The sequence below is a fragment of the Haemorhous mexicanus genome, chromosome 22 (assembly GCF_027477595.1).
Source record: "Haemorhous mexicanus isolate bHaeMex1 chromosome 22, bHaeMex1.pri, whole genome shotgun sequence".
Taxonomy (NCBI): Eukaryota; Metazoa; Chordata; class Aves; order Passeriformes; family Fringillidae; genus Haemorhous; species Haemorhous mexicanus.
The window spans coordinates 10,365,390-10,391,665 of record NC_082362.1 but is presented as its reverse complement, the minus strand read 5'-3'; the positions used below and the strand labels follow the sequence as shown (position 1 = coordinate 10,391,665).

Genomic DNA, 26,276 nt, shown 5'->3' with positions numbered 1-26,276 from the left:
TTTTTCCGAGCATGTTAACAAATTCTAGATTAAACTTTTATGGCAGCAGCTTAACCCAGCAGAGGATGCATTGCTGATAATGCTGCCTTCATGGGTATTCTGGTTTTTGGCATGTCTTGTAATTAGGCAGGCTCATTTCTGAAGGCTATTTGTCTTCTATGTGTAAATAACACAGTGAATAGGAAATGAATTGCTGTAGTAAATATTGATTACACCGAGGTTTAAGTACATAAGGCTCTTAGAACTATTTTTTTATATGGGCTATCCTGCAATTTCATTAAAGAAATGTGGTTTGAAATGCAGCACTAAGTGTATTTGATATAAAATATTTCTCAGCTTGAGTTAAACTTGTCTGTAAAACACATTTAGATGAAACATGGTGATACAATGCAGTGCCAGAATGCTCTTGCCTTGCCTTACCTTACACTGAGTGCTCCTGATTTGATATCATGAGTTTGAGACAACATAAAAAAGCAATAATGTTTGAAAAGAGCAGTTGTCACTGTCTAACACTGCCTCCCTCACAACAGAGCTGTATAAGAAAATCTTAGAAACCACTCTCACTCCTGCTGGGATTGACACAGCCAAGCTCTACCCCATCCTGATGTCCTCGGGGCTGCCCAGGGAGACGCTGGGGCAGATCTGGGCCTTGGCCAACCGCACCACGCCCGGGAAGCTCACCAAGGAGGAGCTCTACTGTGTGCTGGCCATGATAGCAGTGACCCAGGTATGCTCCCACCTGGCACTGCACACCTCCTGGAAAACACTGCTTCTCTTCAAGGCCACAGGAGAAACTGCCCTTGTGCCTTCAGTGGGGTTGTAATCTTAGCAATTTCATCGCTTGCATTTCAGTTCCTCTTTCCTTTAGTTCTTAGATATAGGTACAAAACACATGTGTATATATATTTAATATCAAATGCAGCAAGTGTCAGGATGAGAATACATGGCCTCATGCTGTGCCAGGAGAGTTTCAGCTGGAACATGAGGAAGAATTTATTCATGGAAAGGGTTATTGTTACTAAGCACTGGAAGGAGCTGCCCAGGGAGGTGGTGGAGTCCCCATCCCTGGAGGTGTCCAAGGGCTGGGTGACAGGGTGGGTCACAGGATTAACTCAATGGCCTCGGAGGCCTTTTCCTACCTCAGTAATTCTGTGTTGAATATAATTCCCTTACATGGGCCTTGATGGCATCTTTGGATGTGGGAGCTTTACTGGGAGCTTGACCAATACCCTGCTCGTTGTTGCCTTCAGCCCAAGGAGCTGCAGACTGGAGCTGAGAGCACAGTGCACCCTTTGTTCAGCACTGCACCTGCAATAACTGTGCTTGTTGTCTCTGCAGAGGGGGATCCCTGCCGTGAGCCCTGACGTGCTGAACCAGTTCCCAGCCGCGCCCGTCCCCACCCTGTCCGGCTTCCCGGTGCCGCTGCCCGGCGGGGTGAGCCAGCCCCCGCTGCTGCCCGCGGCTCCCCCGGCCTCCGTGGGGCTGGGCATCGGGCCCTCCGTGATGGGCATGAGCATCCCCGGCCCTGCCCCGGCCCCGGCCCCGGCTCCAGCCCCGGCTCCAGCGGGAGGAGCTCCCGCACAGCCTTCCGGAGCCTTCCTGCCCTCCTACCCGCCCGGCCAGGTGAGCTCCTCCCTGCCTGCAAAACCCCCTTCCCTGGAAGGGAGATTAGCCTGGCACTTCCAAACTTACATGGTGAGAACAGGTTTTAAGTAAATAGCACAAAAGAACCAGAGCTGAAATCCAGCATGTGACGTCTGAAAATGTGGAGGGCCACTAAGGGCGTTCTTTTATTTTTGCAGTTCTTTCTGGTGGCATTAGAAGAGGTACAAAAGTGTTCTGTATTCCAAAGAGGATTTTAGTTGTAGTTAGGATTTTGTAATGCACATAAAATGGAATTTTAGGTTAAACTGCACAGCAGACTCTAATACCTGGTAAAATAGGAGTTTCAGGAGCAGCTGAGAACACTGGGAACCTTCAGTTTACAAAGGTAAATCATGTGGGGGATAAATTTTCTGTTTGCAGACGTGCTTCATCCTTCAGAAAATATTTTTGTGGTGCTAATAATTTTAAATTATTGGTTGATTTAAATTATTAATATTTGTCCTGTATTAAAAGATGACATGACTACGATCAATAAGACATTTATTGTGAAATAATGAGCTGTTGTTCATTTTTGCTCCCTGTAATCCTGTGTGTGTTTGAGTAGGGTGAGGTGCAGACAAAGTGGAAATGCTGGTGATGCAGGTGTTGAAAGGTTCTTTTCCTTCTTTTTTTTCCCCTCTTAATCACACTGCTCCAAGCTGCTTTCTTGCTGTGTGACAATTTGAAGAGCCAGCAGCATAGCAATTCATGTGTTGTTTGTAACTCAGGTAGTAAAACCAGAAGATGATGACTTCCAGGAGTTTCAGGATGCCTCCAAGTCTGGCTCCCTGGATGACTCCTTCACTGATTTCCAGGGGGAGGCAGCCAAAGCAGCCAGCTCACAGCACCGGAGCAGGTACCAGGTCTTGGTGTTTCTGTCATTCCTCTGGCCAGTGCCTGAACTTTTGATACCTGATTATAAATCTCAATTGAAACATCATTCAGACTCCAGCAATCCTGGCTTTTCCTTTGGGAGACAAGATGTAATTCCTGATCAGGCAGGTTTTGTATAACAAAATAAATAAACGTGTTTCCTCCCTTTGATAGTTCACAATCGACCTTTCAAGGTCTACAAAGACCACAGAATTTCAGCCTTCTTTCCTCTTTATGCACCTCCCAGGTGTCTAATTGTAGACAGACACATTTTCTGGGTAGGAACTGGCTGTGCTTAGTGGCAGACAGAGCTCTGAATTCCATGTGAGCCCTGATTACCAGGTGCTTCCTCAGCAGTGACATCTAAGGGGGATGCTCAACCCAGTTGTTCTCTTATGCTATGGCAAATGGCTTCTGTGTAAGAAATAGAATTTTATATTTTATATAATTTTAAATATAAGTCCAGAATGTTTTGGTTTGGAAAGGACATTAAAGCTAATCAGTTTCACCCCCTGCCATGGGCCAGAGACACCTTCCATTAGACCAAATTGCCCCAAGCCCTGTCCAGCCTGGCCTTGGACACTCCCAGGGATGTCAGTGAATGCCACATGGGTCTGAAGATGCTGATTTAAGTATATCTTGTGTTAGATGTCGTTTTGCAGCTGAAGCTAATCTGTTGCTGAAAGTTTTGACAGAAAACTGTTTGTTAATTGCACAATGGGAAGTAGAGGATCATAAAGAAATATTTCAGAAAATGGTGTTTCTTTTTCACCGCAGCAGTTCTCTTTATTCAGTTGTGAAAGCGTTCGGGTTTGAACAAAATGTTACAATGAGCTATAATCTAATTGCTTATGGAGCTTTATTTAAAAAAAAGCCATCTGTGGAGTACAGCTGATTAACCATTCCATTTGCCAAGATTGCATATCTAATAGCCTGCTTTGCAGGGATGGGAAATTTAATTATATTACCATAAGCTCTATTTTTTTGCCGTTGCACTGTCTGCCTGCAAGCAGCACAGACCAGCATCAGCACATGTGTGCAAGTGCTTCGTTTGTGTGTTGCTTGTAGGCTGCTGATAAGGAGATTTAAATGGCTCTGGAAGGATTCTTGCTCCGGGCTGGAGAATGCAATAGAAATTCATTCAGGTTTTCAATGTGAATGACACAAGCTGAGGTAGAATGCATCATTCAGATGTAAAGGACGTTGTTGTGTGGAGCTGCCAAGGTCTGATAACTGGGCTTGTGTGGAGGGCAAGCAAAGCTCTCTCCTAAATCTTCCAGCTAACAAGGTGTTAGGTTGTTGTGGCAGTTTTACTGGATAAAATAGAGTGTGTTTATGCAAAAAGACTTGCTTGTGTAACTGTGCACTAATCCTTATTTTGCTGACTAGATACCTGCCTGAACTCGGTGATTGGCACTGACAGAAATTCAGAGTTATTGTTTTCCTTCCTTTGAACAGTGATCCCACTTTATTATCTTCATTTTACAATATGTAATGAGATATAATCAGAATTAGATAAGCTGAAAGAATGGAGCTGTTAAAATCTCGTGCAGTTTTAACTCTTTACTGTATCTGGTTCTGTCAGGGGGAATTTTCATTAAGCAGGAGTGATTCCCGGGGTGTGTCCGTGTGCTTGTTCTCCCCTGGGCTACAAATTCCTTGGTATAAAGTTCTGGAGTGTTTTGTCCGTGGTTTTGATAGAAATTAAAATCAAGAATGGTGCAAGTTGACTTTGAACTAAAGAAATATGATTAGGTGAGATAAAGTGGCAATTTACCCAGCTGAGGTCACTTACATCAGGGGCTGGATTAAACACTCACTAAGGCATAAGCTTAGGTTTAGGAACCAAGTTGTGTAGGCATAATAAGAGGCTCTTTTAAATAAACATGGAAATGCAGATTTCTTATGGATAAATTAAGGAACTTTGCTTTTATCTCTTTTGTTTTTAGTGTTCCTTCTTTACTAATGCCACTCCCAGGTACTAAGCCACTTTCAGCAGCTGACAAATATGCTGTGTTTAAAGGAATGGCAGCTGAGAAGCCTTCTGAGAGTGCAGCTGCTTTTGGAGGTAAAAGGACAAATCCACAGCCACTATGAGCAATTTATTGTACAATTTCATATATCTTCTTTTTGGCATTGATAAGATATTCATCTTTAAAAATCAGAGCAATTAATATAACGTTTGCTGTATGAATTCATCATTTTGCTGTATGAATTCATCATTTCTCTGTGTAAATGTATTTCTTTTCTCCTCTTCTCTAGATGGAGGGGACAAGTACAGCGCTTTCCGGGAATTAGAGCAACCAGCAGAAAGCAAATACTTGGGTAAGCACTGGGGCTTTATTGGGCTTTCATTATCATTTGTAGCATTTCTCTTTGAGCTGCAGAATTTCCATCTCTGCAATTCTGAAATAATGCTGCTGCTTGTCTGAAAAACTTGGTAGGAAGTATCTTGAAAAAACAGGGCGATATCCTGCTGGAACAATGTGCTGATGGTATTTCTGGAAGGTTGGCATCTCTTCTGGGTGCTCCTGAGCTTTATTTTGAAGTAATGATGTGGTTGGAATTTGTTTTAAGTAAGGAGTCATTCATTTATGAAGTCCCTGTGGTGTTTTGTGAGCTTCTCATGCTTGGAACCTCTTCAGGTTTAAATGCTTGCAGTAAAATGAAATAACATTTGATCTCTTTCTGTACATGTTCTAAAATATAGAAAGTTGCTGTATGTGCCTGCTGTCAAGGTCTGACCACTCTTAACCCTTTCACCAGCTTACATTTCTAATGGAAAAGTTTGCAATTCTTCAGTAAGTTTAGTTTGCTGTGCTGTTGCAGTTTTGACCGATGAGTAGCAAGTTCAGGAATATTTATATTGTTGCTGAGCCAAATGAATTGGTTTGAAGGGGAGGGAGAATGGAATAAAAGGTCAGGTGTAGTTGTGGTCCTTTACTGCCATTGCTAAGGGTATTCTTTTAAATCTTGGTTAAACTGATTTAGAGTGTGACACTGTGGTAGCTTAATAATTAAATGCTAGTGGTGTGTTTCTAAAACAGAAAAAAATCTATTTATTGCAGCTTGTCTAAAGTAATCATCAATACTTTAAAATTACAAGTAGTCCAAGTATGTACGTGCTGGTGAATGGGTTAAACAATGTTTTTATGTTCAAAAGAAGAAAGTTATAAAATTAACACATCAAAATATTGAATGTAAATTCAATGAAAACATTCTTACCTCATGTTGGTTTTGTCTCAGCCATCTGGTGATCCCCCCTGAAAAAGCTGCAGTATTTCAGAGGGAGGAAGGGAAGAATTGCTTCCATAAAAAGCAAATACTGTATTGGTACAAGTGAAATTCAAAATTACATTCATTGTTTGGCAAACATGAAGAGGGTGAGGTGGGGAGAACAACTTGCATGGAAGCCAAATAAGGCAGTATTGATCTCCTTTTGAATCCATTTGTCATGGTGTGTTTTGATACTAACTCAGTGTAAAGGGAGTTTAAAATGACTTTGAGGCTATTTGGGAGAATTAGGTGTTTGCTGGAGTGAAAAGTAGAATCACTGCCCTTGCCACTTGTGTGGCTCATGGAAGTTGAGTTTGCAGTTCCGTGTGCACCCCGAGGTCTTCCATTTAAACAGTTTGCCTAAAACCTTCTGGCACTGCATGGAATAATTTGCTTGCTTGCATGGCGTGAGTGTGCTGTGTTTGTTGTGCAGGGTTTAATTGTTGTTTTCTCCCTGTTTTCATTCCCAGGAGAGAACCTTGCAGAGTTCAAGCCTGCAGGAGCCGACGACGGTTTCACAGATTTCAAAACCGCTGACAGCATCTCCCCGTTAGAGCCACCCTCCAAAGACAAAACCTTCCCTGCACCCTTCCCTCCTCTGCCTGCTCAGCCAAAACAGCCAACTCAAGCCAAGACCCCTTTGAATCTGGCAGACTTGGAGCTCTTTTCCTCTCCTGGAGAAAACAAGCAGCCATCCTTCCCACCTGCATTCAACGCCTCAAAGCCAGGCTCCTTTCCCCCCCCACCCCCAGCCTCTGCCCAACCAGCACCCAGCAAAGCTTCAAGCTTAGCTGATGACTTTGGAGAGTTCAACCTCTTTGGGGAATTTTCTAACGGCGCATCAGCCAGTGGACAAGATGACTTTGCAGATTTTATGGCTTTCAACAACAGCGGGGGGTTTTCCGAACAAAAACCTGACGACAAATACAATGCGCTCAAGCTGGAGGCCAGCCCTGGTGCTCAGGCTGGCTCCTCAGGCAGCACGGTGAAGGGTGGGCAGAGCTCTGCCACCACTGCTACACCCACCAAGTATGACATCTTCAAGCAGCTGTCCCTGGAGGGCTCCGGGGCGGCCTTCGAGGAGGCCAAGGACAGCGCGCTCTCCTCGGCGAAGAGCGACGATGACTTTGCTGATTTCCACTCCAAGTTTTCCTCCAGCGGCGCCGAGAAGTCGCTGGTGGACAAAGTGGCAGCTTTCAAGCAGGCCAAAGAAGACTCTGCTTCTGTGAAATCCCTGGATCTGCCTTCCATCGGCGGCAGCAGCGTGGGCAAGGAGGACTCCGAAGACGCGCTGTCTGTTCAGTTTGACATGAAACTGGCTGATGTGGGAGGAGATCTTAAGCATGTCATGTCTGATAGCTCTTTGGATTTGCCAACAGTTAGTGGCCAGCATCCACCAGCAGCAGGTGAGGAACTGGTTAGATTGCTCTGGTAACGTAGGTGGTGCAGATTCCGTGTTCTCTGTGCTCAATTACAGTATTATGCACTCGTCTTTCAGTAGTGGAAGACTCCTCAGTGTGTGTCCCCGCCAGCCACGGCCCCTCAGCAGGGCACTCTTTAGTTTTTGTCTTAGAAGACTATAAATATAACTAGCTGGAACAGTTTGAACTCCAGGCCAGTTTATTTTTGAGATTTAACATCATCATACTGGTACCTGTTTGCTATTGGCACTTAAGGGACTCAAGTGGAAAATATTCCAGTGCAAACAGAGTCATTCCCTGTATATCAGCAAGATGATGGCAGAGTCTCACTTTCATCTCTTGTTTTCCACAAAGCATTTGGCTCGGGGACCTCCCCATCGGCGCTTCCCAAGGGTCACTAATTGGGGCTGTTAATGAGCAGCTGACTAATCACCTACAGCAGTGTACTCCCCTTGCAGTGGGGCTCAGCCTGGGTAGGCAGGATTTTGCAGGACTGCAGTTTAGAGTATTTCACACACCTTCCAGTGTTAAATCCCTCGTGGAAATCATTGTGCCAAGGGGCTGCAAGTGCTGGTCTCATGATTGGGAGCTCTTGGACCTAAATTTAAACCATGAGACTTTCACTTTATCAGGTTTCCACCTTCTTTAATTTCCCTTTATGACAACGTTCCTGAGGGAGTGAACTGACCATCTCTGACCTGATCACATATCTTAAAACAAATTTCCCAAGTGTCCTGCTTTTTCTTTTCATATATACATAGGAGATAAGCTGTAGTTCAATGTTCTGTGGCCTTCAACAACACGGGAACCATTACTGTGTTCTAGGACAAGTTTTATGCAGTCAAAGGCTTTTCTGAACAGGGGGAACGTACAAACTGTAAATGTAAAAGCTCTTACTGCAAGAATTGGTTATTTCCACATGAAATATTTCTTCCATTTTTTGCAGATATGAGTAGAGAAAAGATATACAGTACTGTAATTTTGCATTATAAGATATTTTTAAGTGGGGGAGAGAATTAAGTCGGCAACTTCGATGTGGAAGATACTCTTTAACAGGGTACAAAATATCAGGAATAATTTATTAGCAAAGACATTGAATTTTCATATTACTGCTTGGGAAAACTCCAAGTTGAGTGAGCTGGCAAAACGTAGCACCAACAGTGTATTCTTGAATGTTTACTTTGGGTTTGAAAGCACTTTTTCCTAATATTTTTCTAGCCTCTTTTGGTGGTAGTTTGACTTCTGTAGCTCTTTACAGGACGTGTGATTTTGCCACAGCAATCCGTGGTGAACAATTGCTGTTTGTGGCAGGAAAGCCTCTTTTTTTTGGTTTGTTTAAAGGGGTTAGCCCTTCATGTGCTTGTTGCTAAACTTTTGAACTCTGAAGTATTAATTAGAAGCTATTTTTATTAAACTTAAACAAGTCTGTATTCTCCTATGGTGCCAAGTTAGATGTTATTCCAAAAGGGAGAGTTTAGCTCTATTTAACTGTTTGGATTTGGTAGCAGGAGGTGCTCTGGGCACTCTGCTACAAACACTCCTGTGCTCACGTGTTCCTTTCTGTGTGTTTGATGCATTTCAAGCTGTGAACTGCTGATGGTCAAGTCCTTTATATTTTTTTCTTTTTTTTTTTTCAGTTTACATGAAGTTAAAAAGCAGATTTTTTTCTTTTTTCCTCACCGTTTCCTTCGATCTGTAAATCTAATGTCAGAGAGGGACAGAATCCCTTTGTCACCTCCCTGCTGGGAAATGGGAGAGTGTCCTGGGGAGCTGCCCCCGTGCCAGCCCTGTGTCACATCTCCAGGGGAGCAGCAGCAGGACAGAGGTGCAGAGAGATGGTTTCACTTGGTGACGTGCCCACACAGAGCTGTTTGTCCCTGGGCTCTGAGGTTTGACATTTGTAGCTTCCAGGTATGGGCAGGTAGGTGCTTATGCTGGGAATCAGGGAGAGATCCTTGCCTTGCTTCCCATGCCAGGGCCCTGTGCTCTCTTGAGGGGTGAAAGGTTTCCAGATTTTCTCTCTGCAGAGGGGATACAGTCTCTTTAAACTCGGCTCCTGACTCTCTGTGTGGAAGGTAGATGATACTAATGTTGCCTGATTTCTCCTGCATTTCCTGCTATAACCCTTTGAGCTCTGGCTGCATGCTGTTAGTTTGAACCAGGCTGCTGCTTTTACACCAAATTTCCCTTTCACTCCGAGCTGAGAGCATTTGAATGGGCACCTGCTCCTGTTGGGTGAGCCTGATTTGTTCTTCCTGCCAAAGGTTGCAGCCAGAGGAGCCCTGCCCCAGGCACCCTCAAAGGGTTATCTGCTGCACTGACACACCTGTAAAGTACCTTTTTCTTTGGCATTGCTGGAGATTCTCTGTATATTTTAATCAACTTCAGGTTTTTTTGCTGCTTTTTCTAATGTCTGATTTCAACTAAACATTTCCTGTGTGAATGTGCCTTTTCAGATCTGCTTTGATATCTCTCTTCTGCAAGTATTGACCTGCATGCTTTTCTCTGATACCGCCCTCCCGAGCTCCTCTGTATCACTCTCTTTTGTGATCTGTAAGTCCTGCTGTGTTAATAAATATTATCTTGGCATATTTTGAAAACGTGGGGGTGTGTGTGATTTGTTGCCAACTAGCAATGTATCTCTTCTTCCTCAGAAATGCAGAGGTGAAGGTTCTAGTATCCCCTTGAGCTGCTGGGTGCCTTTCTCTGGCAGAGCAGGGTGTGGGTGAGCTTCCCTCTCCTCTTCCAACGCTTTGACCTCACTCCCTGTGACCTCCTGAATCTTTACCTATCAACCTCAATAATATTTTTCCAAATATCTGTGTTTGAGGGGGATGGAGTGGAGGAAATGTGTGGTGGCAGGGTTGTTTCTGTGAGTTGGCACTGAAACTGTGTTGCTGTCTAGACTTTGAAGAGTAGAAGCCCACTCAGTAATATTCTGATATTTATTTACCTAATCCAGTGTGAGTTAACCAGAACTCCAAAGTAAATTTTCCATTTGGGAAGTTCTACCTTTTAAATATTGAAACTTTCAAACATGAATGACAGCTGCAAATTTTTGGCATGCAATTATGTCACTTCACATTCCTCCAGCTCCTGAGCTACTGACAGCTTGGGATTAGCATCAAATTAGCAGACAAGGAAAGAAGCTAAAAATAATTGAGATGTGGAGTAGTTGAAGTGTTGTTTTGGGGTTTTGGAGTTGCCACAAGAGCAGAAACCAGCCCAGGAAGCAGAATGTGGCTTTTTTTCTTTACACCAAGCTGGAGAGGCTTTAAAAGGGGAAAAAAAGAAAAAGGGAGAAAAACAAAACACCCCTGCTTGATTCTGCACATCAGTGAGTTGTGCCCAGCCCTAAAGGTTTTTAAACCAAAGCTTTGAATATAAAGCTGAGACCTAATTCTGCAGGGCTGGTGCAGTTTGTGTCTGTACAGCCAATGCCTGGAGGAGGCAGAGGAACCTTCATGATTGTATTTATTATGTTTTGTCCAGAGTGGACAGTCAGATTGACTCCCTTGCCCTCATTTGGGTTAATTCTGCACACAGAAGAGCTTACCCACCCTGGTTTATCCAGGAAGGCTCTGACAGAGATGTGTTTGCCATGGCCTTCCCAAGGGCCTCTGTGGGACTGAGCTCCCAGGGTCAGCTCTGGGGTTTTATTCTGCTGTGAAACGTTGTTTAGCACAACCATTCCAAAATAATTAGCAAATCCTGTAATTCCACAAGGTTTGGAGCCTTTTCTCTCCTGTTTCCTTCATTTTCATTTGAATTACAGTCAGCATTCTTGATGGTTTCCACCTTAGCTACGGCCATTCTTTAGAGAAAGCAAATAGGAATAATTCCTTGTTGTTAACTCTTCCAGGCTTCCCCAGCTGAGAAGCAGGCTTGGGAATTTTCAGGTTGTGACAGGCACGGCCCTGCTAGCAGCAGTGCATGAAACTGTGTGTTCTGCAGCCTTCTGTCCCTTCCTGGGGGAGCAGGGAGCAGCTGCAGCCTGGCCCTGGGCTGTGCTCTGGCTGCAGGGGATGTTCCAGGGTCAGCACTGATGCTCTGCTGGAGCAGGGGATGTTCCAGGGTAGCAGCACTGGTGCTCTGCTGGAGCAGGGGATGTTCAGGGTAGCAGCACTGGTGCTCTGCTGGAGCAGGGGATGTTCAGGGTAGCAGCACTGGTGCTCTGCTGGAGCAGGGGATGTTCAAGGTAGCAGCACTGATGCTCTGCTGGAGCAGGGGATGTTCAGGGTAGCAGCACTGATGCTCTGCTGGAGCAGGGGATGTTCCAGGGTAGCAGCACTGGTGGTCTGCTGGAGCAGGGGATGTTCAGGGTAGCAGCACTGGTGCTGCTCAAGCTGCAGGAGATGTTCAGGGTAGCAGCACTGGTTGATGCTGCTCAGGCTGCAGGGGATGTTCCAGGGTAGCAGCACTGGTGCTGCTCTGGCTGCAGGGGATGTTCAAGGTAGCAGCACTGGTGCTCTGCTGGAGCAGGGGATGTTCAGGGTAGCAGCACTGATTGATGCTGCTCAGGCTGCAGGGGATGTTCCCAGGGTAATCACTGATGCTGCTCTGGCTGCAGGGGATGTTCAGGGTAGCAGCACTGGTGCTGCTCTGGCTGCAGGGGATGTTCAGGGTAGCAGCACTGGTGCTCTGCTGGAGCAGGGGATGTTCAGGGTAGCAGCACTGATTGATGCTGCTCAGGCTGCAGGGGATGTTCAGGGTAGCAGCACTGGTGCTCTGCTGGAGCAGGGGATGTTCAGGGTAGCAGCACTGGTGCTGCTCTGGCTGCAGGGGATGTTCAGGGTAGCAGCACTGATTGATGCTGCTCTGGCTGCAGGGGATGTTCCCAGGGTAACCACTGATGCTGCTCTGCTGGGAGCAGAGCTCCACTGCTGCCACCTGTGTCACCCTAACAACCAAAACGTGGCACCAGAGCTAGGTTTATTCATCAGACTCTGATACCCACTGAAATACAAAACCCTGAAAGTCTCCTATGCTGGCTGAAATCCCTAAATCTATTCCAATGTCCCTGAGTTGTCTTTCTCAGTTTTCTTCAGATAGCCACTAATGCTGCCAAGGGTTTTCCTTAAATGATTAAACTGTGTACATGGAAGGCTCCAGCTCGTAATTTGCCTCCAGCCATAACTTAATCCTTGGTAGTTGGAATAAATGATTATAGTTGGCTCAAATCAGGGTGGGAAGCTTTTCTTTAGATAAGACTGGGAAACTGTGTTTTTAGCTGTATCTCATCCTGCTGTGCATTCCTTGCAGCCAGTGCTTTGCCTTGGCTGGCTCCTGCAGGTGCACCTGGTCTCAGGTGATGGTCAGGCACCTTGGACTTTGGGTTCCACATTCTTATTTTTCATACTTCTCACTAAATTGTGTTAGGACTGCTTGAGCTGTTAACGCTGACTCTGAGTGCAGTGTTTTCCCAGTAATATAATATTCCTAGAAAAAGGTTTATTCACTGGAGTGATCCTTCTGGAATTATCAAAAAAAAAAAATCAAATGTACAGGATTGAACCATTACATTTCACCTGAGCCCTTGCACCTCTTCAGAGGTTTTGTGTCTGCCTGAATTCACAGACAGAGAATCCTGACTCTTGGTTTGTGAATAATTAAACTATTGTTCTTCCTCCCCTGCCCTATTGATTGCAGGTCAGCTCAGGATTGCCCCTGGAGCCTGCTGCTGATCCTGCCTGAGCCTGAGCCAGGGCTGGATCAGCAGTGCCCTGACCTGGGCCTTCAGGATGTGTTTGCAGCCCAGAATAGCAGCTCCCAAAGGAGGGGTTCCAGCAGGATGGGAGTGTGCAGATGCTCGGGTGGGATCAGCACTCCTCCCTCTCCTGGGATCCACGGCGAGGCTCAGGTCTGTGCTGGGCTCTGGAGCCAGCACAAAGTCCAGGGAAGCTGGTGGTATTTGCAGGATCCCAGGATTCATTACAGCTGGCTCACGTGTTGGAAGTGGTTCTGGCTCTCTCTTTCATGCAAAGCTTTCCTTTCCCTTCTTCAAACAAAACCTTGAGAGCACAGGGTGTGGTGTGTGGTGATAAATCACCGACCCCTCTGGGCTCCTTTCACTCGGGGGATTCCATCTCTCTGTTCACTCTCTGCAGGCTGCTGCTCTGCACATCCACAGTGCCAGGGGCACTTGGGGTCTGTGTGCAGGGGCTCAGCTCTGGTTTGGGATGCTGGCAGGACGAGGTGGCTGATGGATGGCTCACTGTGACTCGCTGACCCAGGCAGTGGCCACTGGACTGTGCCATGTGTTGGTCAGGTTTTTCATTAGCCATGCATGTGGGTCATGCCTGGGAAGCAGCCTGGAGCCTGGCCTGCTCTCCCCCTCCAGGGAGATGAATAAAGCAAGGCAGAAATGGTTTGTTAGAATGGTTTCCTCCTCGGGCTGGTGGCTGGAGTGAAGGAAGAGCACAGCTGGGAGTTCAGCTGTTCCCCCGTGGCTCCGTGGGAGCCCAGTGTGCCAGCCTGCTCATCCCTTGGTGTTCAGCACCAGCATCTCAGCCCCAGGGAGGCTCAGGGAAAACTCTCTGTGGTCTGGGTTTGCTGTCCCTGCAGCCACCAGACCCTGAGCAATCCAAACTGACAGTTCCTGCTGGAATGTAATGCCAAAAGTAGGGTAGGAGGGCTGGTTTTCTGGGGAGGGGGGCTCATGCTCTAATGCAGACTGCCCAGCTCTGGCTCCCTGTGCCTTCAGGGATCAGTGTCAGTCTGGAGGTGAAAGATCAGGGGGGTGGGAGCAGCCAGAGCCCCCTCTGATCTCACAGCTGCCCCTGGCAGGGAGAAGAACCTATTGGGCCATGTAATCACCAGGTGGGTACAAATGTTTGGAGCTTTCTGCAAAATAATTGGATTTTCTCTAGACTTAGCTTTTACAAACTATTTATTCAGTTAAAACATCATCTCTGCAATATCCCTGTCAGTGCTGGCACCTGGAAGTTTGACGAGTCGGCCGTGCAGCACTGCAGGAGCCCTGATAAGCTCAAACAGGATTTCTAGGCTTTTTTAGATCCTTGCAGCACATTTTTACATGTTATTTGTATCAAAGCATGAATATAAAATTAAAGTGTATTAATATTTTATCAGAGGAATGGAAAAGTTACCCAGTCTTCTGTGTGGTTGGATTTGATAAGATGAAATAACGCATTAAAGGTGTTTGAGTTGTAACATTTATATTTTGATTGTAGATTCTGCAGCCAGAAAACTCAACTGGTGATCTGTGCAGCCTGGACTGGCCAGAAACTAATTTTTTTTTTTAGTGTTTCCTCACTGCCATAGTGGTATGGTGACTTTCAGCTTAAAATGTAGGACAGCATTCAAAGGTCAAGGCTTAGATTCATTGAACAGAGAAATTTCTGTATGAAATGCTGAGGTATTTTCCAGGTTATTCTTGTGCACACCCCAAGCCCAGCGAGACAGCAGTTCAGTGTTTGTCCTTGCACTCCCTCCAGGCTCTCAGCAGGTCGTTCTTGGGCGGCGTGGAGAGTTCAGGGTTTGAGCTGCAGCTCCTAATTGTGGGGCTTTGTTTCAGATGTGGATGACTTTAAGGGAGGCCCGTTTGGAAGCTGTCCCAGCAGCTCTGCACTCAGCAGCCTGGCGAGCTCCGACTGCTCCGGCTCCGACCGGGACCAGCAGGGCAGGAGGCTCCCCTGCTCCGCCCAGCCCCCGAGCGGCTCCTCCGCCGCCACCGCTGTCCTCCAGAAGAAGGAGACCTTCTTTGGCAGCTCAGAAAACATCACCATGACAACAGTTTCCAAAGTGACCACCTTCTCCAGCGAGGATGCTCTGCAGGACGTTTCCTTCGCGGCCTTTGCCAACTTTAAGGACTCGGGGCCGGTCTCCGGCGACGACGACCTCGGGGACTTTGGGGATTTTGCCAGGCTTCCCTCGGAAGCTCAGGATGCAGCAGCAGCTGACACAGCCCTGGGCACTGATTTCCTCGCTGGAGCCTCCTCGGAGCTGCGGAGAGAGGCCACGGATGACTTCGGAGAGTTCCAAAGCGAAAAACCAAAAATCAGCAAGTTCGACTTCTTGGTGGCAACTTCCCAAGGCAAGGTGAAATCCAGTGAGGAGATGATCAAGAGTGAGCTGGCCACCTTTGACCTGTCTGTGCAAGGTAAGCCTGCCCGTGGTGGAGGAACCTCATGGTGCACGTGCTCATCAAAGGCTGATTTTCCTAATGGAATTATAAATTAGCTAATGGGGATTGTTGCAAAGGCTGCTGGAAACGACCTGAATCTTCTCATTGATCTCCATGGCATTTGGAGCAGGTCGTTTTCTACAAGGGAAATATTTGTTGTGCCAAAAACCTGTAAGAACTGAGGGACTTGGGGAGATCTGCAGCAGTCACTGAGTAGAGAGAAATATTTGCTCTTCTGGAGGAACGGCACCACCCTTGCTGCCACTTCATTCAGTTTAAATAGCCTGGGTCTTCAGAGTGCAGCGATAACTTTTTACAACCTGACTTTTTAGGGTCTCACAAGAGGAGCCTGAGCCTGGGGGACAGAGAAATCAGTCGCTCCTCACCCCTGCCAGCCCTGGAGCAGCCGTTCAGGGACCGCTCGAACACGCTGAGCGAGAAGCCAGCCCTGCCCGTGATCAGGGACAAGTACAAGGACCTCACTGGGGAGGTGGAGGTGAGGAGCTCTCTGGGACACACCTGAGCTGGCACTGACACCAAGGGGCTTCTGTATGCCCCTCTTTGGGGCTTTGCCTGTTTGAGTATGGGTGGGACTGAGATGTGTCCTGCTGCAGTGGGATGTTGTCAGTGCAGCCTGGAAGGTTCTTCTCTCACGTCTTTAAAGGGAGGTGGGAAAACACAGAATGTTGTCTGAAACACAGAACCACTTGACCTTGCAGCCCAAGTTTATGACTGGAAATTAGTTACAGTTTAAATCTAATCCCAACTTTGGCAGAGACCGTTTGCTTTGGCTTTCTGGCTCTGTGGTAGTTATTTCTCTTGCTCATCCTGAGAAGAGATGGGAAAAGGACTCAGATTAAATTCTGCTAATCCCCATTGCTAGAACAGCAGACTGGAACAAATGTGTCAGGAGAAGCTGTGTGCAATGAAACCTTTTACCCACCCCTATGCATTCTCCTTTTGAAACTCATTCCCACTCCCAGAAATCAAATTTTAGAGTTCAGGTGCATAGAGGATCTTGAAAGAATGGGGAGAAGTTAGGAACAGATCTGTTAAAAGTTGACACAGCTGATCTGCAAACAGTCCTTTGAAATCCCTGTGTGCTGTGTGTCTGTTGTGTAGGAGAGAGGGAGAGAAATGTGTGTAGGAACAAGACTGAGCCTGTCCTTCTCTTTGCTCTAGGAGAGTGAGAGGTATGCCTACGAGTGGCAGAGGTGCCTGGAGAGTGCCCTGCAGGTGAGTGTGGCTCCTCCTCCTCCTCCAGACCCTTCCCTCCTCCCTCAGGACCTGCCTCACCCAGTGTTTGACAAAGTGTGGGAATCAGCCCTGGGAATTGCAGTTTTTAAACCAAAAGCTGCCACCTCCTCAGCTGAGCACCCCACACTAATCTCCCTGTGGCTGGGGATTAGTTTGGCTTTTCCCTAAATATTCCAGCTCTCTGGTTAGGGGGTGCTCCCCTGTTTGGGTGCCCAGTTGTGTGCTCAGGGCACTGGCACCAGTGCCTGGCTGCTCAGGGCCAGAGGGAGGGACAGAAGTGTCCCTGAGGGTGTGCTGTGCCCAGGCACCACTCACGTGCTGTGGGGGATATTTCACAGCCAGATCAGAACTGTTCAGCTCCTGAACATTTCTTCTTTGCATTTGAGTGTTAGAGAGCCCAAACTGTGAATGCTCTTATTAAATTAGACAGCAGGGCATGCATGCTCTTAAAACTCTTACTTTGGTAATAAAACTCTTGGGGGAATACATTAAGGTTTTAAATGTTCACACTCTCCCCTGATCTACTTTAGCAGGAGTGTATAAAACATGGGATGGAGTGTGGCAATCATTTCTTGTTTAATTTGCCTCCTTTTCTGAAGAACAGCTTCTGCTGGGGGTAATCTTGTTTGTAATGATTATTTAAAGATAGAAACCCCATCATTTTATGGAATTCATTCCCACCAGGTCATAAAGAAAGCCAACGACACCTTAAATGGAATCAGCAGTTCATCTGTTTGCACTGAAGTTATCCAGTCTGCCCAAGGCATGGAATATTTACAGGGTATGTTTTCATTTCCCACCTGCTTTACAATGGAAGTTCTTCCCTAAAAACCAGGAAGATAGAGTCATTCTTCCCCAGATGGCATTATTTTTAATCCTAATCTCTGCCTGCATCTGAATAAAGAAGAACTCCTCTGCCAAATAAATGTAACTCCAGCTTTGAGCTGACCCTCCATGGCCACCTACTCTGCTTTTGCCATTTCTGGGTTCAAGGCTGGGGCTCCAGTGCATTCTCTGCAATCCTCCCCTCTTTTACATCCACAGGGGTTGTTGAAGTCTACAGAGTCACAAAGAGGGTGGAGCTGGGCATCAAAGCAACTGCAGTTTGCAGTGAGAAGCTGCAGCAGCTGCTGAAGGATATTGATAAAGTGTGGAACAACCTGATCAGCTTCATGTCCCTGGCTGCTCTGACGGTAAGGCCCAAATTAGCTGCCTGGTTGCTAAAACAAATCTCATCATTTCATTTAAAGAGGCTTTGCAGGCTGTGCTGAGTTCACTGTTTGTGTTTCTTGTCTTGGGAAATAGAAATGAACTTATTAGTGAGAGCCAGTTTAAAACCCTCTAAGAAAACTGTCATTTATGCACAAACATGATGCTGTCTTACTTGGTGCCTCAGTGATTTAGGTGCTATCCTGGGGGCCTGTGCACATCTCCAGTGAGGCAAACTTAATAAAATCCAAATAAGCCATTTTACAGAGCCAGAAGGACATGGGCATGTCTTGTTTTTTAATGTGCCTGCAGCTGGCTTTAATGCTCACAATTCCACAACACACAGTGGAGCAACACAGGAGCAACTGAACTGTTTTCCCTTCTCTCTGCATCTGGAAATGCCTGAGTTTGTTTTGGTTCAGCTTTTCCTGCTCTGCACTGCCAGGAAAAGCTCCCAGAGAGGCTGGTGGGATCTGGAGAGCTTTGGGCATTGCTGGGTGAGGGGACAGGCAGGGATGTGAGGGGTGCCCAGGACAGACACAGAGAGAAGGCAGGAGAGCCACCCTGCCATTAAATACCTTGTGGGGTTTGTGTTGCAGGAGATGGAATGTGCAAAATCACTTCTTCAGCCATGGAATACCTCATCATTTTAGGGAATCACCCCTTTTTGTGTGCTTTCTGTTGAGAGATAGAGTGGATCCCTTTGGCTCAGTGCATATCCAAGGAGCCTTCAGGGTCAGCACACCCCACCAAGCATCCCTGAGCACATCATTGCCATGGGGAGCTTTCCTCTGAGCTTTTTAATTTGTGGCTTCCTCCCTGCACTGCAGCTGTGCCCACAAAAGGCTTTTCCTTTCCAGTAAACACCCATTTATAAGTAAGACTTGGAATTCTTGCTTTCTGCTTGCAGTGCCCATCTCCAGCTCACTGTCATTCCCTGCAAGGCAGGAGTTTATGATGAGCAGTCCCTTTCCACACCCCTTTTGCACGTGTTAAACCTCCCCAGGAATTCTGGTGATGCACAGAGCCTGCCATCCTGGGAAATCTATTTCCTCAGCATTTTCCTGCCTGGCAGAGGAAGTTGATAGACCTGGGTTCACCTGTTGGAGCTCTGGCATTGCTGATAGGAACAACCCCAAGAGCTGCCAGCATCTTTTCCTCCTTTAAACAGGTGGATTAGAATGCAGTTGCTAAAGTGCTTTTCCTTGGAAGATTACAGGCAGTACTGGAAGTGCAGAGCTTGGCCCTGTGTTCTCTGAGCCACAGCAGCTCCTGGCTCGTGGCTGCAGCTGAGGCACAGCAGGAGCTGCAGGCAGTGACTTCTCACCTGCCCCAGAGTCCAGCTGAACTTGGCACAAACCAGGGGCTCCTTAATTCCCCAGATCCCCCCTGATCTTGCCTCTCCTCCCCTCGGGGTTCACTGGGAGGGTGGAACCCACACCTCTGCTGCTACAGGATCCTGAGTGATGCACAAGTGCCAGTTAACTGCAGAGAAGGATTCCAGCTCCCAGGCATGCTCTTGGAAAGGTTAATTTTATCTTTTAAAGGATTTTGTTACAAGGTAATTTTATGCACAGCCCTGTGGTTTTTCACAGCAAATTGCAGGATGACCTTCTCATTTGCTTCACTCTTGCATTTGGTAAATAAATATTAGAGTGCCTTTATTAACTGGATGGATCTACTCAGAGATTAAAGGGTTTTTTTTCAGGATTCCAGTTCCTCTCCAGCCATTCAGCAGGGCAGTGTGAGCAGCAGACCCACAGTGTGGATTAAGACACACATGGCTTGGGATCACAACATTTTTTAAGCTTCTTGCATTTCTAGTCGTTGCTTTTATTTGCATCACTATTTCAATGCAAAATTTGAACAGTTTTACATCATCTTTGTGCTGTGTTTTAATTGATCATTCATCCTGTGGCTGAAATGGGAGGATAAGTACTGGGAAAGTGACCACATTAATTTATTGTTTACAGGTTTATTCTCCCACCCTTTGCCTGTCTTTAAGCTGAGCCTGTGTGTGGCTGGTGGCCTGAATTCCATGGGGTGGTTAACCTGAATATCCCATTTTGTACTGCTCTGCCATATTGTAGGTTCAAAACAAACCCCAAAAGAGAAAACCTGGTGCCCTTTTTTGCTGAGGCAGTACCAGGGAGTCCAGGACAGTGAACCCTGCTGCAGCCAGCTCCCCAGGGCTGTGGGAGAGCTGCCTCCCCACAGCTGCACAAACACCTGCAGGTGCCCTGTTTGCCTTCCCCCAGCTCCCAGTGCTCCTTCCCCTTTGCATGGGGGAATGTGCAGCTCAAGAATTCCTTCCTTTGCAGTTGAGGCCTTTTTGAAGACTGTGAGTGTTATGAATTGGTGCAGGGGGAGGTGGCAGGTCCATCCTGACAGCTCTGATGGCTGTCACCCTGCCGTGCCACGTGACACGCTGGCCCTTGGTGCTCACTCATTTTTATTGTGATGTCTGAAACTTTCTCAGAAAATGCCTCAAAGTTCCTGTGTGCTCTCTTTAGCCAGATGAAAACTCCCTGGATTTCTCTTCTTGTATGCTGCGCCCAGGGATTAAGAATGCCCAGGACCTTGCCTGTGGAGTGTGTCTCCTGAACGTGGATTCCAGAAGCAAAGTAAGTGTGTGCTGCTGGGACTCCTCCTGAATTTACAGCTGGGCCTCCATCTGTAGAACCCCAGGCTGGTTTGGGTTGGAAGGGACCCTAAAGCCCATCCAGTGCCACCCCCTGCCATGGGCAGGGACACCTCCCACTGCCCCAGGCTGTCCAGCCTGGCCTTGGGCACTGCCAGGGATGGGTGCATTGGAAAAAATTTTCCTGGTTGTATTTTGTAGACTCTGACCTGTGGATGGGTCTTAGTAAAATCCTATAATGGAATGTCCAGAGTTCCTTGGGCTTTGGTGTGACACAGCTGTGGAGAAAGGGCTGAGTTTGATGGGCAAGAAACTGGCATACTAAGATTTTAAAAAAGATATGTATTTTTTAACAAATAAAAACCTTTTAATGACTTTTCTTCATGAAATGGCTCCCTGTTGCCATGAGCAGAGCTGGGAGGGCCTCCCAGGACATGTGCAGAGCTGTGCCAAGCAGTTAAACCTAGAGGCACTTTTCCTGACTTTTTTTGGTTTCAACATTATTTCAGAAAGAAGAGAAACCTGTGGAAGAACTTCCCAAAAAAGTATGAACCTGTAAAAAAACATTCTTTCTAGACTCATTCTTCTTGAGTGTGGAAGGCTGAGCTGCTGCTGGGCTCTCAGCTGTCATCTCAGTTGTACCAATCATTAATCCTCTTCTCCAGTCGTCTTTTGTGGCCGTTAACCCTTGATCTGATCAACTCACCTGCTCCAGAGCCTGCCCTGTGTGTCTGCATGCCTGTGCCTCGTGCCCAGCTCTTGGGCTTGTGCTCCTTCTGTCGTGTGCTAGAAAATCCCTGACTCCTGACTGTGTGCTGCCTGGGTGTCTGTAGCCAGAGAGGGGGGATTGCAGGGGCTTGGTGCTGGAAATATTGACTTCTGGCTTTGTCTGGCAGGCAGTGGCACTTTTAGAAATCTCTGCAGGAAATCCAGGGTGTGGAGAGCAGGGCTGGGATATTTTTTTTTTTTTAATAGGGAGCTGTGAGGCATTGGAAAATATCTCCTAGCAACAAACAGCGAGGTGGTTTCAGCCTGTTCATGGCTTCACACTCTCAGAGGCTCCTGTTGTAAAGCAGCTTCAATTAACAGGAGGAAGTGGATGAAATTCAACCTGAAATAACACTAATAGCAAGAATTGCACCTGCCTAACCCACAGCCAGGCTGGAGCCAGGGAAATAAATGCAGGAGCTGTCTGCTGGCAAGCAGGACAAGCTTTTCCTTCAGTAGGGAGGTGGAACAGAGGCAGAAGGTGCAGGGAACAAGGTGAGTTAGCTGCCAGGGCTCGGGCCAGGGCTCCCTCCTGCAGGTGGAGGCTGGCTCAGGTGTGATGACTGAAGGTTTTGTCCTCCTGCAACTGAAATCAGATGGAGTTGATGGGGTGCAGTGCTCAGGGGAGAGCCCTGGGCTGTTTCCCACTCTAGGTTTAGACCCTGGAGGGGATCAGACTGTCCCACTTGTTTCAATTCTTCTTGCAGGCCTTCAATTCAGAGACAGATAACTTCAAGCTGGCATATGGAGGGCACCAGTACCACGCCAGCTGTGCCAACTTCTGGATCAACTGCGTGGAGCCCAAACCCCCAGGTCTCATCCTGCCAGACCTGCTCTGAGAGCTGCTGCACTGCAGGTGGAGCCTTGGTCTCATCCTGCAGGACCTGGGGTAACTGCTCTGCTGGAGGCTGCAGCTGGGGCCAGGGTCTGAAACCTTTGGGGTTGATTTTTGGTCCAAAAATCAATGGATCAAAGCCCCTGTTACAGATGGTGAAGAATTCACTTGTGATGGCCAAGGTTTCAGGAATAACTGGATAATATATAGTATGGCAAAAAAACCAGAGTGGCATTTCAGTTTTTCTGAAGATGAAAACGTTATCCTGTGCAAAAGCAGCCTGGGAACCATGTGCATAAAGCTGTGCCTGGGAGAGGCCAGCATGGAGCTTCCCTGAGACCCTGGAGTGCTGGGCTGATTTGCATAGAAACAACCACTTAAATACTTGAAGTCTGTATTTGCAAGCAAATCTTTTCCTTAACGTTTTTGGGACACAGACCTTGATGTTCTTTAAGTATTTGCTGCTGTGATATCACAGCACATGAGTCACAGCAGCATCCAGGCAGAATGAATTATTGACTCAGGAGGAGAAGCTGCTGGGTGTTTGTGCTTCCACTGCTCTGTGCTGGAAGTTGTGCTGGATGCAGAACTGGTTGGTGCTGGAAGGTGAGGACTGGAAATCTGCTGTGATTTTCCCTGTGCTGTGTGGGTTCTGTAGTGCAGGCAGCTGGAGTTTAAAACTCACAGTCTTTGTTGTAAATACAGATAAACTTCCCTGGATTTGTCCTGAGCTCCAGGCAGGGTTTTGTCTCTGCTGACCTTTTGGGAGCTGTGTGGCTGCAGCACTGCTGAAAGCTGGACTCTGCTGATGCAGCACATCTGCTGCTGTGGAGAATCTTTCCCTTTTTTGGCTGTGGAGATGCTGTTCCTGATGGGCTGGGATGGGATGGGGTGGCTGTGTGCTAGCCTGCAGTCTGCTGCTACCTGTAGCAACGTGTTCCTGTGACTCAGAGCTGGCAGCACGAGGTGGCCCTGGCTCCTGCAGCAGGGAGTGGGATTGAGCAGCCAAAGGCAATTAACCCTGGAATTTGGTGGTCTCAGCAAGCTGTGTTTGAAGCAGGCATTGTGTCCCTGCTGCTTTGTGGCTTTTGTAGGTGCCTCTCTGGACAGCTTTGTGTCACAGACTCTCACTAAATGTTACCTGTGCATCTAAAGGACCTGGTTCCTCCTTCAGATCCAGTATGCAGAGGACAGTGCAGGCAGTGGAGTGCTGGGTGCAGGATTTTAAACCTGGGGGAGCCTCGTGGTGTCACAAGAGACATCCCACGACCCTGTCTAGGGCTGCAGGGAATGAAGTGGGGTGTAAATCCATAGGGTGCCACTTTCTCCTTGATTCTTTGGCTTAGTCTCTCACATCTGTTCCTTTCCTCCAGCTTCTCCAAGTTAATCCTGCCCCCATTACAAGTACCTGACACTGACCTGTGGTTATTTGCTGAAACAGAAATTACAATGAGGAAAACGATGCTTTGTATTTAAAAAACAAACAGGCTTAGTTACACGAAACTATTAATTAGCCCAAATGAAAGAATCTTGGCTCAGAGGTGTCTGGCTCCTTCCTTACACCAATTACAATAAATCTCCTTGCTGCCTCAAATTAGCTCATTCATGAAATAAAGCCTGCAGCTCCAGCTGATCCAGAGGCAGATTTCCCGTGCTCTGCTTCCCACATCCTGCCCAGCAATTTCCAAAAAAGCAGGAAGACAACTCCTTGCTTCTCTCCCTGTCATTTATGAGGTGGGAAGGAGCTCCAGCAGCACAGCATGTGTCCACAGCCCTTGTTTTCCAGCACAGTGAGGCTGCTGTGCCCCTCACCAGTGTTCCCTCAGGAGCCTGGGGACAGGGAGCCCCTGGGAGAGGCTGGTGCTGAGGGGATGCAGTGTTGGGAAAAGGGAGTTTACTGTCAGCCACCACAGCTCCCCAACACTTTGCTAGAGAGGAATTTTTCCCCCTTAATTGAAAGAAAATGCCCCAAATAAGAGGCCATGGTGTGAAATTTAAAGCACCAGCTGCATTGTCACAGGAGCATTTCCATGCTGGTTTTTCTGTACCTGTTACCAGGTCAGCCCCTCTCTGAGCTGCAGCCAGCCTGTCCTTTGGCCCATAAGAAAAGGGATGGACATTTACAATTCCAGCTGCAGCAGAGCTCACTGCAGGGTGACACTGCTGCTCCCACAGCAGGGAGAGGAGCAGGCACCATCCCTGTCCTTGTGGGCCTTCAGCCGTGGGCACTCAGGGAGGCTGTGCCTGGAGATGCCCTGGGTGAAGGCACACACAGAAGGATCAGCTGCAGCTCCCAGCCATTCCAATGACTCACTGGAGCATTCAGCATCCTCGGATGTTGTTGCCAGCCAAAGCCCAGTGTCCTTCCAAGCTGTATCCAAGGTGACAGGATCGTCACAGCCCACCTTCCCCCGCTGCCTCTGCTGCAGGGCACGCTGCCTTCCCTCTGCTCCTGCCCAGTTCCAGACCTGTAACTCCTTTTCCTGCATGGATTCTCTCACTGCAGAAGAGAAATGAGGTTTTCTTCATTGTTTTACATAGATAAAAGGGGCTGCCTTGGCGTGACCTGTGGGAAGTGGGGTTTCTGTCTCTCGGTGTACATTTGCAGTTCTGAGGATTTATTTGCTCGGTTATTTAATGTATTTATGGCTCAGCCCCGCTGTGTTCCTGGTGCTCCCCTGCCCTGGCAGCCTCCCCCTGCTGCTGGGGGCTGCTCCAGCCTCTCCCCTGCCCCTCCCTCCTGGTGTTTGGCCGTGAGTCCCTGCAGCCCCCGGGATGTCACCTGTGCCCTGGCATTGTCACCTCCTGCTCTCACCATTCATTCCAAGCCTTTTCCTCCCTGCCAGCAGCTGCTCCTGGCTTTGGTGGGAGCAGCTCCTCCCCTGAGACTCCTGCAGTGGGGTGAGGGTGAGGCTCAGCCCCAGGCAGAGCAGGAGCTCCTGGACACCCATGGACTGCTCTGAGTCCTGGCAGCTGCACCAGGAGTCACAAACTTGAAACAAAACCTGCCTTCCCAATAAAAGCTGCTATTGTACAAACTGCTGCTTTGGGTTTACTTTTAATTCTGCACCTGTATTTAATTCCAGTTCTCAGTGTTAAAATAGGAATGTCATAATTTTATGAAGGAGAGCAATCAGAAAACTTCTCTTTCTATTGTGATTCTTCTCCTGCCCTCTGGGCAAATGTTATTTTTCTTCCAGAAGTGGTTTTGTGATTATTAGTTGGAGCTGTTTGGGTTTGTGCTGTGCTGGAGTTGCTGCTGATATTTTAAATCCAGTGAGAATAAGTGTTATTAATTGACTTTAGTACCTTGTTTACTCCCTTAATTCCTGCAATGATTTATAAATCCTGTGTTGAGATTCAAACCTGGTGTTCAATAAAAAGCTCGTTTCATATCTGACCAGCCTGGGAAGCTGAAATATTTATATCATAATGGAGGTGAAACCTGCTCTGGGGCTGGGATGGGGAAGGTGTCTCACCAAATACTGGAAGATATAAAATATTTTTCAGACAATTTAGATCCACTTGGAAAAGCCAGCGGGGAGCAGGAGGAGGGGTGTGCTCAGAGCAATCCAAGCTAAACCAGGGCTCTCTTTTCTTTGGCTTCTGTAGATTTGAGAATGGAGAAATAACTGGATTTTGAGGGGGAAAACACTTGTGTGAAATCTTTTGCTCTAGTGAATACAAGAGGAGCTTTTGCAGTGAAATCCCCACAAGCACTAAGGCTGTAATATAACCATGAATGGGGATTTCAGGTGAATTGTTTTCTCATGTGTTTTATTAGGCAATTTCACTTTTTATAGGTCTAACTTTCCCTTGTGTTTAAAGCCAGCCTTTGGCTGAACATCAGCATCTCTCCCCTCACTCCTTGGGCAGTGTGTGCATAAAGTCTAAAGAATAATTCCAAATGGAGACTTTTTAACCTTCCTTTTTTTATACCAGAAATGCTGTTAAACCCTACTTTGCCCATTTTTAGGTAAAGTTTAATTTTGTGAGCAGATTTCAGTTTTTAGCATTTTTTTCCCTTTCAAATGTCATGTGTTGGAACGTCTCCAGACCAGTGATTAATCTTGATTTTCACTCTCTAGCTCCTCACTTACCATTTCCCTGGCTGAAGTTTAACTCTGATAAATTTGGAAGATGAGTCTCTGTGTCTGCCTGCCACTGGAAGTGGGATCCAGCCACGGAACCTGAGCTGGGAGCAGC

General features: G+C 47.2%; 1 protein-coding gene across 7 annotated transcripts in view; it reads left to right on the top strand.

Moving 5' to 3' along the window:
• The window catches only part of SYNRG (synergin gamma), a 36,612-nt gene extending 11,142 nt beyond the window's left edge, over positions 1 to 25,470 (top strand). For 4 of the 7 annotated variants that reach the window (XM_059866189.1, XM_059866188.1, XM_059866187.1 and 1 more), the window contains 14 exons: positions 531 to 727; positions 1,339 to 1,623; positions 2,373 to 2,500; positions 4,467 to 4,585; positions 4,780 to 4,842; positions 6,264 to 7,199; positions 14,752 to 15,336; positions 15,693 to 15,856; positions 16,543 to 16,596; positions 17,302 to 17,398; positions 17,662 to 17,810; positions 20,340 to 20,450; positions 20,977 to 21,012; positions 21,943 to 25,470. In XM_059866189.1, coding sequence (XP_059722172.1) covers positions 531 to 727; positions 1,339 to 1,623; positions 2,373 to 2,500; positions 4,467 to 4,585; positions 4,780 to 4,842; positions 6,264 to 7,199; positions 14,752 to 15,336; positions 15,693 to 15,856; positions 16,543 to 16,596; positions 17,302 to 17,398; positions 17,662 to 17,810; positions 20,340 to 20,450; positions 20,977 to 21,012; positions 21,943 to 22,074 — 3,056 coding nt within the window. In that variant the 3' untranslated portion in view covers positions 22,075 to 25,470. Of the gene's footprint in view, positions 1 to 530; positions 728 to 1,338; positions 1,624 to 2,372; positions 2,501 to 4,466; positions 4,586 to 4,779; positions 4,843 to 6,263; positions 7,200 to 14,751; positions 15,337 to 15,692; positions 15,857 to 16,542; positions 16,597 to 17,301; positions 17,399 to 17,661; positions 17,811 to 20,339; positions 20,451 to 20,976; positions 21,013 to 21,442; positions 21,731 to 21,942 lie in introns of all 7 variants that reach the window. The other 3 variants (XM_059866190.1, XM_059866186.1, XR_009489198.1) reach the window with 2 other exon arrangements.
• Positions 25,471 to 26,276: the final 806 nt, after the last annotated feature.